The 14,111-nt window shown below is 40.0% G+C and overlaps 1 protein-coding gene across 3 annotated transcripts in view; it reads left to right on the forward strand.

Moving 5' to 3' along the window:
- Positions 1-14,111, forward strand: part of ETV1 (ETS variant transcription factor 1) — a 67,196-nt gene that overhangs the window by 23,837 nt on the left and 29,248 nt on the right. For all 3 annotated transcript variants that reach the window (XM_085316387.1, XM_085316395.1, XM_085316405.1), the window contains exons 6-7: positions 10,487-10,616; positions 12,176-12,364. In XM_085316387.1, coding sequence (XP_085172513.1) covers positions 10,487-10,616; positions 12,176-12,364 — 319 coding nt within the window. The remainder of the gene's footprint in view (positions 1-10,486; positions 10,617-12,175; positions 12,365-14,111) is intronic.

Here is a 14,111-nt window from a genome sequence, read left to right on the forward strand (position 1 = left end):
TTTTCCCTCCTACTGTGAACATGCTTGCCTATATATGAAGTTGAGGATACTTAAATAAAAACCAAAGCAAATTAAAAGGGTTATTTTAAAGCTTATTGTTATTTCTGGTAGAAACATTTGTTAAATTTGCAAAAGTTTTCTTCAAGATTCTGTGTCCATGAAAGCTGGAAGAAGGGGGGGGGGGGACCTCAAAACAAAAAACCCCAAACCCTCAAACTGCTCACTTACCTGAGGTGGAAATGGGATGAAAGTGTGTAAAACATTGCAGTATTATCTCACTTGGATATTTTAGTAATGAAAGTTACATGTATACTTAACTGTTACATTTTAGGATTTAAATTTTTGAAACTGCTGCAAATGGCAATCCCCTCCTCAGGGGAGGGGGAAGAAAAAAAAAAAAAAAAGACCCTAAGTTAGTGCCCCGTGCTTTTCCTCCTTTCGTTTAACTTCACTGATGCTTCCCAGGCGGCAACGCAGCGTGGGTTTTCTCCCAGGCTCGGTTTTGCMCTGAGAGCCGCCTCTGTAGCGCGAGTCCTGAAGGCAGATGCGCCTCCCTCTGCATCCTGCCTGGGCACCACTGGGGCCGCAGAGYGTTGTAAGAAGCTGTAGCAACAAATGACCCTGCTCTCCTGGCAGAATTTTAACACCCAAAGYTAATGCAAGTGAAGAGCAACTGTGCTTCTTGGAGGGAGAGGGGGGTGGTCTTCGAGGTTACAGATCTGGTCTAGGAAGGTTAAAATTTCTTTAGATTTTCCCGCTGCATTGCCCCCCCCCCATCATCTTCTGTTGTCYGTGGGGTTTAGATGAGTTGCTACGGACTACAGCTGGTTTAACTTTTATGAGGTTACTGCTTCCTCCAGAAAGCTGGGAGCCCCGTTTGCTTTGGGGGCAGGGGCCGGGAGGGAGCTCCTCCTCCTGCCTCACCTTCCCTCCTCGAACATCAAAGCCCGCGAGTTTGATCCTACTGGCTTAATCCTCCCTTCCTCCCTCCCACCAAGGTTCTGCAAATTTCCTCGTGTTATTCTCCTGGTTATCCGGTGCCTGCGGGGTTTATCAACAAGTTAACTTTTGCCCTCGAGGCGCTCGCTCYGAGGCGATTCCTTGTGCCGGGTGAGGGCATCCGCCGCTGGCGCTGGCGGCGGGACTGTCCCTTGGCCGCCTGCAATTGCCAGTCTCATAAACTCCAGCAGGTAAATGTCTGGAAGGAAGGATAGCACCGCACGAAGGCGGCATAAATCAGTAGAAAATAGTGCCCATAAAAGCATTTCTGGGAGATGGCAGCTTTCAGAGGCTAAGAAACTGTGTCAGTAACTGTAACTCCCGCTGAATAAAGTATGCTCGAGACAGTTCTCTGCTGGAAATCTTTAGGGCGTGGAGGGTGAGCGGGGTCAGCTAGCCAAAATCACCTCAGATTAGTCATTTGCTTTGGGGGGGGGTCGAGGGCAGTGACAATCTTCTAATACCAGGAGGCAGTTCAGCCCGTTAGCAGCTGGCCAAATACAGTGTCGGGTTAGGCCAAACGACAGATAGGGTCCTAACAAGGTGTTCACTGGCAGCCTGTTGAAAAGTTTGCCGTGTAATTGCTCTGTCTTTGGGATTTGGGGAATAGGTTAACTTTGAATAATATTTACTGAAAGCTTCCTTTCCCCCCCCCCCATTTCTTTCTGTAGCCACCTGGCTTACTCTTTTGGGCAAGCTTTTTTATTTTTTGATATGCAAACTTGCTTGTAACATTGATTGTCAACTGCCAGGGTCCTTTTAAGYGAGGAGCCAGGCGGCTGGCAATCACTGCGCTGGCCGCCGTGCCTCCAGCAGGCCCAGCCTCGGAGTGCTGCCGTTGCACTCCCGGCAGCTCCGACAAATATTTCTGAAATGGCAGCTGCACAGACAAGCAAATGAGGGGGGTCTATAAATGGGGGTTTACAGAATTAAGCCAATTATTAGCCATATGGGTACAATCTTGTGCCCCCCTCTTCCAGCCTGGCTAAGAAGCCTTCCACCTCTGGAGCAGACTGCATCTGCCGGGGCTTGGAGTTCTCCAAGCATGCAAGCATTAGGGAAAAAAAATCAGTTAAAGAATGACATTTCTTTCTACTTCTAAAAAAAATGTCTGGAAGAATTTCTTTGCTGAAATGAGACASGAATGCCATTTTTAGGAGTCAGAACCAAGTTCTCCTGTAGGAAGTGGCTCTTACAGTCTGCAGTATAATTATAATGTCGCTGGTCACTTCCCTCCCCCCCCCATGTACAAAAGCCCTGATATAAACCTGCTGTATTGATAGTGATGTAACCTTTTTCTGTAACAGACTTGCTGCAACTTTGATATTCTCCAGGTACTGTGAACCCATCTCTTTTCTCTAATTCAACTTTTTTTTTTCCATCTTGCATGCATTATTCTCAAAGGCTTTACATTAAAGCTGGATCACAGTAAAGATAGGGAATGACTAGGGTGGAGATGAAGAATTAAAATAAGCTAAAGATGAGGAGTTGACTCAACTTAAAWTTGATTTTCACTAATACTTGATTGTTTGTCTTCTGTCTCTGATTTGTACTGCTTTGTGGTTTGCTTTAAAAACAAAAAATCTCTAAAACAAGAGAAAGTTGTTTTAACAAACACTATTTGTTAATACACAATGCATTACTGTAAACGTTAAAGTTGAGAATATCCTAATATCAGTTGTAGGAACATTTACTGTTACTTTCCATCTKGAAATTCTAGAGTAGTAAATAGGAAAGAATTCCAGTTTTCAGGACAATGCATCTTTATCTACTTGCTGTTCTTTTCTCAATCACATTTATAATCAATATTTTTTTATTCTCATGTCATGGGAGAGCAGTTTGTGCAGACTTTGAGTGCCAAATCCACAATTATGGACTATCTTTTATTCTTTTCTACCTCTTTCCCCCCCTCCCCCCTCCAAGGATTTTAAAAACTATGCTGCTGCGTTCTTGCAATGCAGTATTTAAGTAGACTGTTAATTGACATGCACAGTATTGTATGCTTTAGACTGAAAAGAAAAAAAAAGCAATTTGCTTCATTTTGCAGAGTGAATTTTAACTGTTATTAAAGTGAATTTGTAGTTGCATATTTTCCAGTAAAGGTGACAGATTACTTCCAAGCTGGTATTTTCCTTTTGTTAAACAAGGTTCTCAAATAGATCCATTTGCCCACGTATTCTATTCTTGCCAGTTGGCTTTGAAAGCTAGTGCTTGGGCTCATCATTCAGAACCAGCTTCCAAAAAATGAGGTCCCATGCTGTTTCTATCTATTGAGCTGGTAGGGGCTGGAAGGATCTGATCTGAAGCCAAGGCAAAGACTGAATTGATGGAATCATATCTAATAGATCTGCCAAGTACTGCCCAGTCATGAGGTTTCGCTTTCTGGGAAAGAGCACCCAGAAAGGTGGCAGAAYATTTGCAGTGATACTGGCTATCCTGAAATTTCCTTCCCTGAACTTAAAACCAGGCCACCACATAGGAAAARAACTAGCTTTTTAGTTGCAGTCATTTTTATGTTTACTTCCTGTTCCTCTCTGTTGCATAGCTCTTCAYCATTTTCTCCCAAGTTTCAAATAGGTATTTAAAAAGGAAGAAACTTGTTGCTATTTATTAATTAAACATATTTTAACAATATGCAATGTATCATTGCAGAGGCATGCTTGCATCTTCAGTATGTTTACTTCCATTTGGCTCTGYGCATGTTTGTGTGCATGCATGGACACACACACTGACTCTAGTGAATGGCCACCACTCAGTGGGACTAGGTGAAGGCCACTCATCTCTAGGGACAGATTCTTTCTCTTGGAGTTAAACAAAAATATATCAATATCATGCCTCTTTCCTTCCCTCCCCCCTTAAAAAATACTTGACAAGTTTGCTTCAGAATATTTTTTCCCCTTTTCTAGTGACTTTCACTTGTGAAACCCAGGAATCTCAGGTTCTTTGCCCATGTTCAGTTTTTATATAAACTACCAGGAAAGTCTCTGAAACCACGGTGATGATATGCATCTGTGTGTCAGATATCCAATTTGTCACCATCATCTTCTAATATCTGGCAAAGAGTAGGACCTAAATGAAATCCAGTTGACTGGAGCCCAGCTGAGATCTGATAGAGGTGACTTTGATAGATCAAATTGTTGGAGAACTTGCTAGCGTCTGTGTAGATTTAATCTGCTCAGCCACTTTTTAAAGTGGTCCACAGTCTTCAAGTCTTGCTCATCTTTGCAGCTGTTTCAGTGGTCAGAAACAAGAGCGTTTTTTGCTGTTGTCTAGCCAAGACACTGCACGAGGTGGAAACTTGCCTCAATCATCTGTACTAGCAGCTGTTGCAGAGGTCTGTGTGTGTAGGTTCAGATTCAAAAGTGCTGGGAACAGTGTAGCTGCAGAGACTTGGATACCWCTCTTTTTGCTCTGTCTTCCACCTCTTTTCCACTGTCTATGAGACTATATATATAAAAAATAYGTGCTTATTGCTAAGCTGTCACCTTTCCAAAGAGGTGTTTTTATTTCAGTTTGTGTTAGTACACCAGTATGACCCATTCAGCTGCGGTAGCAGCAGTAATCTCCAGAGGATGAAGAACTGGTCATCTGGGTCCAGTCCTTGCTTCAGCTGCTTTAATTAATTCCTCCTGTACACCCCAAAGATAATCTGTAAAATGCCTCAGCTAATGTATAGTGGAATGATGTGGAAAAAGCACACTGCTGTGGCATYTCAGATGCCTATTAAATGTTGAAATTCACAGTGCAGGTAACTATCTGTGGAAATCTGTAGCTCAAATCACAGTGATTTTCACAGTAATAAATCACCAATAAATAATCTCCAGAACACAGAGGGCTATTGTGCCACATGTTAAATACACATTTTTAGAACCACTTCAAAAACAGGTGTCTAAGACTGGCATTCCTACSTGGACGGTCATGTAAGAAGTGTCCAGTTTGGGACGTGTTGCATTGGAATGATAAATACCAATACTGAATTTAGAAGTTGTAGATTTAAATGGTAAGTCACTGTTGCAGAATTAGAGCATTGCAGGCATTGTGTAAACCCACTATGTTGTTTGGAACCCCCCCCAAGCCTGCTGATAAGAGCACCTAGGTCATCACTAACAGCTGAGAAATAACCAGCATTTTGTCCTCCTGAATGAACCGTTCAATAAACTGTTTATCTATGTATATTTTTGGACCAAAATGCCGACCTGTTGTACTTACAGTATAAATAATTGCTCTGAATCATCAGGTGAGTGCTGCTCAGTTATAGTGAGCAAGGAAAATTGCAAAAACGCGAATTAGGGTCCCTGTCCTTAAGTGTATTTCAGTTTGCATTTTGATAGCAGTTTAGAAATGTTATCGCCTGTTTTGTCACAGACATAATTCACATCTTTCTTCAGGCACTGTAAACAAGAGAAATGGTTTAATGGCTCCATAAAAGGCACTCTGTGCTGATAGCTGAGATTAGACCCTTTAGTAATGGATTTTTGTGTGTTGGGGGAAGGGGAGGGCTTGGCGGAGGTAAATGTACTGGAAAAGAATCTTTGAGAGACTCTGATGTATCTGAAGTGCCTGCTGCATTTCTGTGTGTATTGTAAGATAGATTTTAAAGTGTGACAGTATTGGCTTTATCAGTACAGAGGGCTTCTGCTTTTGAAAGTTTACTGAATACTAACTCAGGTCATCTCAATCAGTCTAGCAGCTGGAGACCTGCGTTAACATAATTTTTTTCTTAATTTTTTTCATCTATTTTTTTTTTGCTATCAGAAATCAAGTCCCCTCTGTCAAATGCGTTCAAGAAATCTCTGTAAACTTTTATCACATATTAACAATTTTGTTGTAACTGTAAAAATGAATGAGTCTGTTTACAGAATCAAGTTCAGAGGGTGATTTGAGGACATAAATGTGAAAAGCAAGCCAGAAACATTCAGCAGAAATGTAGAGGGCATGACTTATGTCGACTTCCCTGTTACTTCCTTCTCTCTGCAGATGCACAAAGTCCTTGAACTTAACACACATGGATATAATATCACTTAAAGTCATTTGAGTTCAGTAACACAAGCAAGGTTGCTACTGTCAGTTTATTCTATACCATACATGAAATGCTCATTACCTACAAGGGTCACGTGGTTTCTTTTGGGCAGTGGAGTCAAGATTGCCAGCCATTAACCCACGTCACTGAATTGCTAGTAATATTTCATAGCTTTAAAAATATATTTAAATCACTTCTTCAGAAAATAAAACCAAAATTTACTTTGTTTYGTAGACAGGAATTTGAAGTTTGAAATTTATAAAATAACCTTTTACTTAAAGTAGAAATGACTTGCAGACAATTCCATGCAAAAATCTCTCTCATTTTTTCATCTTAAATAATCGTCTCTTGAATCGAAAAGTATATGAAACCATGGCTTTTATATTTTTTGTAATGTATTTCTGAAGCTTTCGCAAAAGAAGAGATTCAATTCTATCTGTGAAGAGATAGTAAATGTCCTATCTGTCAGCCTAGGAAGTATACTAATTAGTCTCTTCTAAGACAAACCAATTCTTTCTTTAATTTAAGTTTTCTTAAAACAATTGCTATTCATTCAGGTCTTAAGCTGGGAGTTACCTTGAGTGAAATGTTTGGAGATTAGGCTGCTGACAGGTAGCAACCAGAGSAGAGTAGCAGTTTCAAGCCAGGTGTAGTCAGCGCCAGCCTACCTTTAAGCCTGTTTTGCCATGTAGTGAACTCATACAGAATTATTGTTTTGTAGAATTTACGTCCTTAAAAACACTTCAGAAAACAGAATGTTAACACAAGAGTGCACAAGATCGTATTGTGTGTAACATGCAAGCCCCCTTACCGTGCAGATAAACACATCTATAGACAGAGAATATGCATGCAGTAATATATTGCATCTTCATCAATTTGCCACAGATGGTAGCAAGCCTTCGGCTTGCCTTATGTCTGCACGTTGGCTTCAAAGGAGCTACAGGCAGGGTCTGCAAAATGAACAGGTTCTGACACCGATAAGCTGTACTTTCCCCAGTCGTCGAGATGAGGCGTTGAAGACATCCACCTAAATACAGGTTGTAGGATTGTTTGCCTTTCAAGTTTGGAGGTAGTTATCTGTAAGTAATCACTTGGGATGAAATCTTGGCCCTTGGTCACTTCTTAATAAGACCATTATTAAGGCAAAGTGCCTGTTGCTTTAACAGGGTTGAGACTTTATTCTGGGGTTAAGTAAAATGAATTTGCCAGAAGGAAAAAAGAAGTGGTGAGGAGTTGGTTGTTTTAAACATTTTTTTTTGGGAGGATGTGTTAGTAGCTTGGGATTCTACACTAAAATTAGATTATATAAATAAGCATTCTTGCTCTCTTAAAAAAATATGATTAAAAGCATAATATAAAATTCAGCTTAGTAAAACTGTATACTTTAAAGCCTGTTTTAATAGGTGTACTAAAACAAATGTCACTCTAAAATGAACAGTGATGGGTGGAGGTGGCAGTGAGGATACAAGGAACTGTTTTGAAATTTTACTCTTGAAAATAACTGTCATTTTCAACCACATGTATGGTGTGGTTTGAAAGGTCAAATAGCCTTCAAGGATCCTCCCCCTCTGCCCCCCAAAAGCATCAAACCAAAAGAAAATATGGAAAGTATTTTTCTAAGGCTGTCTTTTTTCCTTTCTTCCTCTAAAAGCATACATTGAAGAAGTTACAGATAAAGCTTTTCGTGGTGACTGTGTCAGGGGACTGCCTGAGGAAGGCTTTAAATTTTACAGCTACATTATCTGTTCTGGCCGTAGTTAAGATAAAGATCTAATATAAAATCACTGTGGACCGTAATGCTTTCCTAAATGAAATGAAGGCGTTAACCTACTTGATTTGATACACTTTACCCTAGCTTATAAAGCTGGGAGGAAGGTGAGGTAAACTTTAATTAAAACTACAGCACARATGCCTTCTAGCACTGTGCCTTGTACCTAGCTAGGACTGTACAGTAAGCAAAATAAAACGTACCTCGCAGCCGAGGCAGCAGGCTGGAGCCGTGCTCAGTGAAAGTAATTTAATTAGTGTTGATCATGACTCCAGATGATGGTGATTTGATAAGGAATAATTTAGTACTTAACAGCCTTTTACATGCACCAACTCCATGTGGGAAGGTAAAGCAAATTGCACAAAATGAATGTGCTGCTTTCACTTGTGCCTGTGCCAGTGAGCTGGAAAACTGCCTGTTAGCAGACGTTCAGGCTCTCAGCGCTGTGATGAAATACCCAGCCAGTTCTCCGCACAGCGCTGTGGTGTGGGAGTCTCTGTACTCCCGTTATTTAAAAATAAATAAGGGAAGTAATTTTTCATAACAGATTAACTCTGAGGAAGTAGCAAAGTTTTTTCTTTTTTTTTTTTTAAAAAAAAAAATAGAGCGGCGTGTGGCCTTTGTGCAAATATGTGATACTGGCTTTAAAAAAAGAGTCTTGTTACAGYTGTGGTTTAATTCTCTGACTCGAGTCAAAGAGATCGCTTACCTCTGCGTCGGAGCCACAGCGCTGGAGATGCGGGGCCTGTCGTACGCGTTAAATGCGTTATCTGGCCAAGGCACGTGAAGAGAGGCAGCAGCAAAAGTTCACCAGCAACCTTCCCCCCGCCCCGCCAAAACTACCAGATATCAACCTGCTTTGCAATTACAGTGTAGGGCTAAGTGTGGATGGCATTTTGCCTTGTTAATGAAATTTGACAACCCTTATTCCAGAGGTCTGTACAGGCTTTTATTTTAGTGCAAGTTCAAACAGTTTTATTCAGGAAAAGTTCTTTCCTTGTTTTGATGTTCACCACTTTTCATCTGTGTTTAAGCTACTGCAYGTGAGTATTAGGTGCCTGTTTTTTCTGTCTGCTTTTCCCTCCCATCAAGATGTTTTCAGGTAATTGACTATTACCCACCGAATATGATGGCTGGGTAACAGTCTTAACAGACAAGTTGGGGATTTTTATGTGAAAATACGTGGCAAAATAATGTAGCAATATCTTGCAGATGTTTCAACTAAGAGCTTTAGTATATGCTGTCTTATAGTAGGGTACCAGAGGACCCACTTGTGAAAAAAWTCTCTGTATGTGGCGCAACTGTGGGAAAACCCATGGTGGGAATCCCGAATCAGGGTAGGGCACAAACACATCAGAGTTTACTGGTTCTATTGCTCACTTTTTAGAGTGTTTCATTTGCTTTCCCCTCCCACCACATACATACATATACCTGCACATATGTTAGCATCAGAAAATTTATAGAGTGTAATAAATTCTCTCCTAAGCTCACATGCAAGGGAAGGGACAAGATACTACTTAATGGTGTATAATAATGACCTAATTTTRCACTGAGGTTCTCTAACGGGAACTGCTATGCTATGTGGATTTCCATGCTGGCACGAGGGTCTGTGTCAGGCTAGACCCTCCTATCGTGTTTGGGTGAGAAAATCAAACCTCCCTCAGGAGAGTTAATCCCCAAACTGTAGGCTTCTCGGCATCCTAAAATAGATTTATAGCCTCATTTTATTTAAAACTTGAAGGATGTGTTTTCAAGCTGTTAAGTTAAATATGTCGTCTAGTCTTTTGTCCTCTTCCCCACTTATTCTAGATTTGTCTAGATCAGGTGAAGGAATTAAGACTGCTTTGAATTTTCTTCTGCTTTAATTTTGGTTAAGGCTGACAATGACATCAGGAAAAGGTTGACTGGCGTGAACTAATATGCTGGTTCACCTTACCTTTACCTTTGGCCTTTTTCCAAATCCAGACCAACTTGTGCTTCTAATTAATGCTGTGTTTCTGTCACACTCCGTCTGTTCTTTCTGCCATTTAAAAAAGTATGGCTAAAGTCCTTTCTCTGTTTGTGTCTGCATCACACTTAATGTTGACTTCAGCGAGGCCACAATTTTATCCTGTGAGAAAAAAAATACTGAAGGCAATTCTTGCGTATTTTTTCAGACATTACTTATAACTAAAGGAGCATGTAATCCTCTAATTTCCTAAGTTTGGCTGCATATTTTAATGTATTTTACSGGACAAAAAGATTACCAATCAAATACTTGAGGCTGATACATGAGAAATTAATTTTGGAGTCGTTTGTGTGGCACTCTTTGAAGTGAACTACCACTGCATTTATAGCTAAAAGCTACCTCACTAATACTACTTAGAAACATTTGGTGCCTAGGAAGTATTTTGCCTCTGACAACATTTACAGTAGTAAAGCCAAATATAAGTGGGTTGTTATTTTCCTGCTAATGAGATGGGATCCTGGCCATCATTCTATTAAACAATAAAAGTGCTAATAGCCAATGCAAAGGATCTCTAGTGTCTATTTTTCTGCTTACACCCAAAGAAATACTTGAAATGTTTATTTCCTATATTGTTTCTAGTGCTACAATGCTTTAATTAATCTGTGTTTAATTAGCAGTGTCTAGCTTACTTGAGAAAGCTCATTGTTAATATTGTACTTGGTTTGTAATTGCATTTTCTTTCTTTTTCCAGTGGCTTTTCATGGTCTCCCTGTGAAAATCAAGAAGGAACCCCATAGCCCATGTTCAGAACTTGGCTCCGCTTGCAGTCAAGAGCAACCATTCAAGTTCAGTTATGGGGAAAAGTGCCTGTACAATGTCAGGTAAAGCCACCAGGAGTATGCTTGTCGTGGTTTCAGTGGGAACTGCTGGTTTAAATGAGGACTGACTAAAGAGTGATAAAACCATAACAGGGGTCTTATAAAAGTTACCTCTTCAGCAGATAACAGACTGATGAGATAATGCGTTTAGCTGATGAACACTGATGGAGTTGTTTACAGTTGTATCAAACACTTACATAATCGTTTTAAAGCAATGTTTTTCATCAAAATGCATGTTCTTCATTCCTCCCCCGTGGGAGATCACCAGAGTTTAGAAACTGAGGGTGCAAGTGTGAAAAAGAAGGAAGGAGTGTCTTGTTTTCTGAGAGTTGTGTTGAAAGTACTTTTAAAATGCATTACACACATTAGGAAAGAGAGAGAGCTCTGTGCAACAGACAAGAGATTGGCAGACCCGATATTTAACAAGTCTTGCAGATGATATATGTGTGCGTTTCTGGGTGATTACAATTTAAAATAGTATTTTATTAGGCCTTTGCATCTTTATCTTTTCAAAAGCAAGTTGTCTTCTGATTGTAAAGGTGGATAATAAAAGCTGTAATTCTTTTGGGAAGGTGGTGAGGGGAGTTTGATACCGCTGCATTCTTTATTGACTTTCTTTTGGTTCACGCTTAACACGTCACTCATTCTTCTTTTAGTGTCAGCAGTGAAGGGTTTCTTATTGACGCTTTGGTCTATTTTGGAGTCTTTTATTTTGGCAGTGATCTTTTATTTTCATTAGTGTACTACCAAACCTGGTAATACTTAAAGCRTTTACATTTAATGTGGGTGGAGGGAAGAAAGATTAAAAAACAAAAACAAGAAACCAGTGGCTCCCTCAGTCATAGAGGAGTGATTTTGATTTCAAAAAATCAAAAGCAACCATCAATGGATTTCATGGATGCTAGGAGACATGATTTAAGGAAATATGCAAGTTCATGTTCACTACCTGGCTAACGTCTGTTATTTGTCCTGCTTAGACACGGAGGTGATCAAAGTGCTAAAGTMCTTTCCTCATTTGGAGCACCTTTAAAAATAGTGTCTACTTATTTGCAGGATCAGAATTTTATTTTTGAAAGAGAGAAAAATAACCTGTTAGGAGAGGCTGTGACATTATAGTGTGGGCAGCGAAGCTAACAGCATTGTTTTTCTGGGTCAGATGCCTTCTCTCTGCTGCATTGTTTTACTGTTTCACTTTGTGGCTTGTGCAAGCTCTAAAAAAGAGACTTGACAGGCACCATCAAGACTGCTTTTGTACTCTAGTCCAGGTGCTTCTACTTTTATGTATTTTGTATATCTCCTTTAGAATGTCACTTTAAGACTGAATCCTTTAAAAATACATTTCTAGGCCCTAGAGAGGAAAATGGTGTGTTGAGCCACTTGACCTCTAACTTGATTTTTACTGTGTTCTCCTCAGTGTAAAGCAGAGAATTCCTCTGCCCCAAACTGGTTAATAAARTATCTGTAATAAAAAGCTTATAAATGTGACACTTCTTTCCTCTGGATATAGTTGCTATACATTTTGCAGAGAACATAACCTGACCTTTTCTTCCTCTTTCTGATAGTGCCTATGATCAGAAGCCACAAGTGGGAATGAGGCCCTCCAACCCACCAACGCCATCCAGCACTCCTGTGTCACCGCTGCACCATGCCTCCCCAAACTCAGCTCAGACTCCTAAGCCCGACCGGGTTTTCCCTGCCCATCTCCCTCCATCCCAGTCCATTCAAGACAACAGTTTCCCTATGGACCACAGGTAAAACACAAAACATGCAGGGGATCCAAACAGAGAGTGTTTCCATTGTGGTTGCAAGCGGTCTCTGATGTAGGGCAGCCATGGATTCACACGCTCAACTATTCTCTTTGGAAACAGAACAGCTGAAAAGGTCCAAGGTGAAAGCCAGAGTAGTTCAGAAAGCCATAAATAGGCATGTTTAATAAAAGACTGATATCCAGCWTGATAGACTCCAGTAGGAGTTAATATTAGCAGTGACATAGTTTTAATGATGTACTTCTGCTACYTTGTGAGGGTAATCCATTGAGGCTAGTAAGCCCTATGAGATAATGAAGTCACCAGCAGGCATGGTCCTGGCTTTAAGTGTCTGGCCTCTTGCTAAAAGATTTTCCTATCAAAGAGATAAGTGGTTATATTATCGTGTCACTGCTTCAGAGTATTCTTTGGAAGGGTGAATGGTTTTTCCAAACCCTTTTGAAGCATTTCAAAAAAATTAAGATGCCAACATAAACCATGCTCAAATAACATTAGTCTGAGTAAAACCCACAAGAGCTGGAAACTAGAATTAAGCTTAAACTGTCCTTAAGTCACCCTGTTTTGTTTTGATATGTTAGAGATCTCCAGACAACTGACCATCTTTCTTAGCTCAATTTTGCAGTGTGTATGCTTGGAGTGGAATCTTTTACTTTTTGAGACCAAACACTTGTGTGTAGAATTTTAATCATCCTAACTTTTATTACATAAGCTTATTTTTGTTTGCTGCACTGTGTGGTTGCTCTGAGCATTTTGAAATTCAGCTGTGTATAAACAGACCTATATGTTCAGAGATTAGACTTAGTGCTGAAACATAAGCAAAATAAAAGGAACCTTAAAAGAAAATCATAGTTGTTGGGAGTGCGATTTGCATGGTTCTGCTCTAATAAGGGATATTATCTCCAGGGATTTGTGCACATCACTTCTGAAGGAGGTTACTAAGGTTTATATTACTGTTTACTGCTCTGAGATAGTTTTAAATATCACCCAGGGTTCTTTATGAGCTTTTCTGGCAGTGCCGAAACACTGGATTGGCCCCTTCAGGTGCCGGTCTTTTCCTCGTYCTTGGACTGTGGCCTAACCATGCAGACCACCAGTGAAGCCAAGGCATGGTTTTGAATACAGGATGGTGGACAAATGCGTTTCTGTACATCCACCAAAGTCAAGTAGTCAGGAGACTGAAATCTTCAAAAGCTAAATGGCTTCTGTGCAGAGAGCAAAAATAGGATTTTTTTCAGGCTGGAAAAACTTTTGTTTTAGAGCAACCTGCAAAGAGAACACTGAAACTCTATGTCAGCTCTAATTTGAGTATTTATAGAGGCTTGTATGCGCCTCAGACAGTTTATTTTTCTATACCCGTAACACTTGCTCTACACAATCTTTATGGAGTCTTGACATAGGATTTTCTTTCTATGAATTTGATACTTATGTTCTTTAGGGCATTTTGCCTTAATGGTTCCCTTCTATGTCAGAACATCATGTTGAATGACTTTTTAGTGAAGTCCAAAAATAGCTGACTCAGAATAGGCCATAAGTTTCATCTTTCTTCTTTTTTAAAGGAAAGAAATTTACTTTGAACTTCCTCATTTTCAGTTGTTTGAAGTAAATGTGTACTTCATATTTTTGTGAAATTYAAATCCTCCTAATGTACGAGGTGGTTTGCTACACAGGGCCTGGTTTAGCTGGAAAAGACATTCTTTCACAGTGTTTAGAAAATACTTAAACAAATGACCTA

This window comes from Rhea americana, unplaced genomic scaffold (genome assembly GCF_003343005.1).
Source record: "Rhea americana isolate MKP2758 unplaced genomic scaffold, rheAme1 scaffold_112, whole genome shotgun sequence".
Lineage (NCBI taxonomy): Eukaryota > Metazoa > Chordata > Aves > Rheiformes > Rheidae > Rhea > Rhea americana.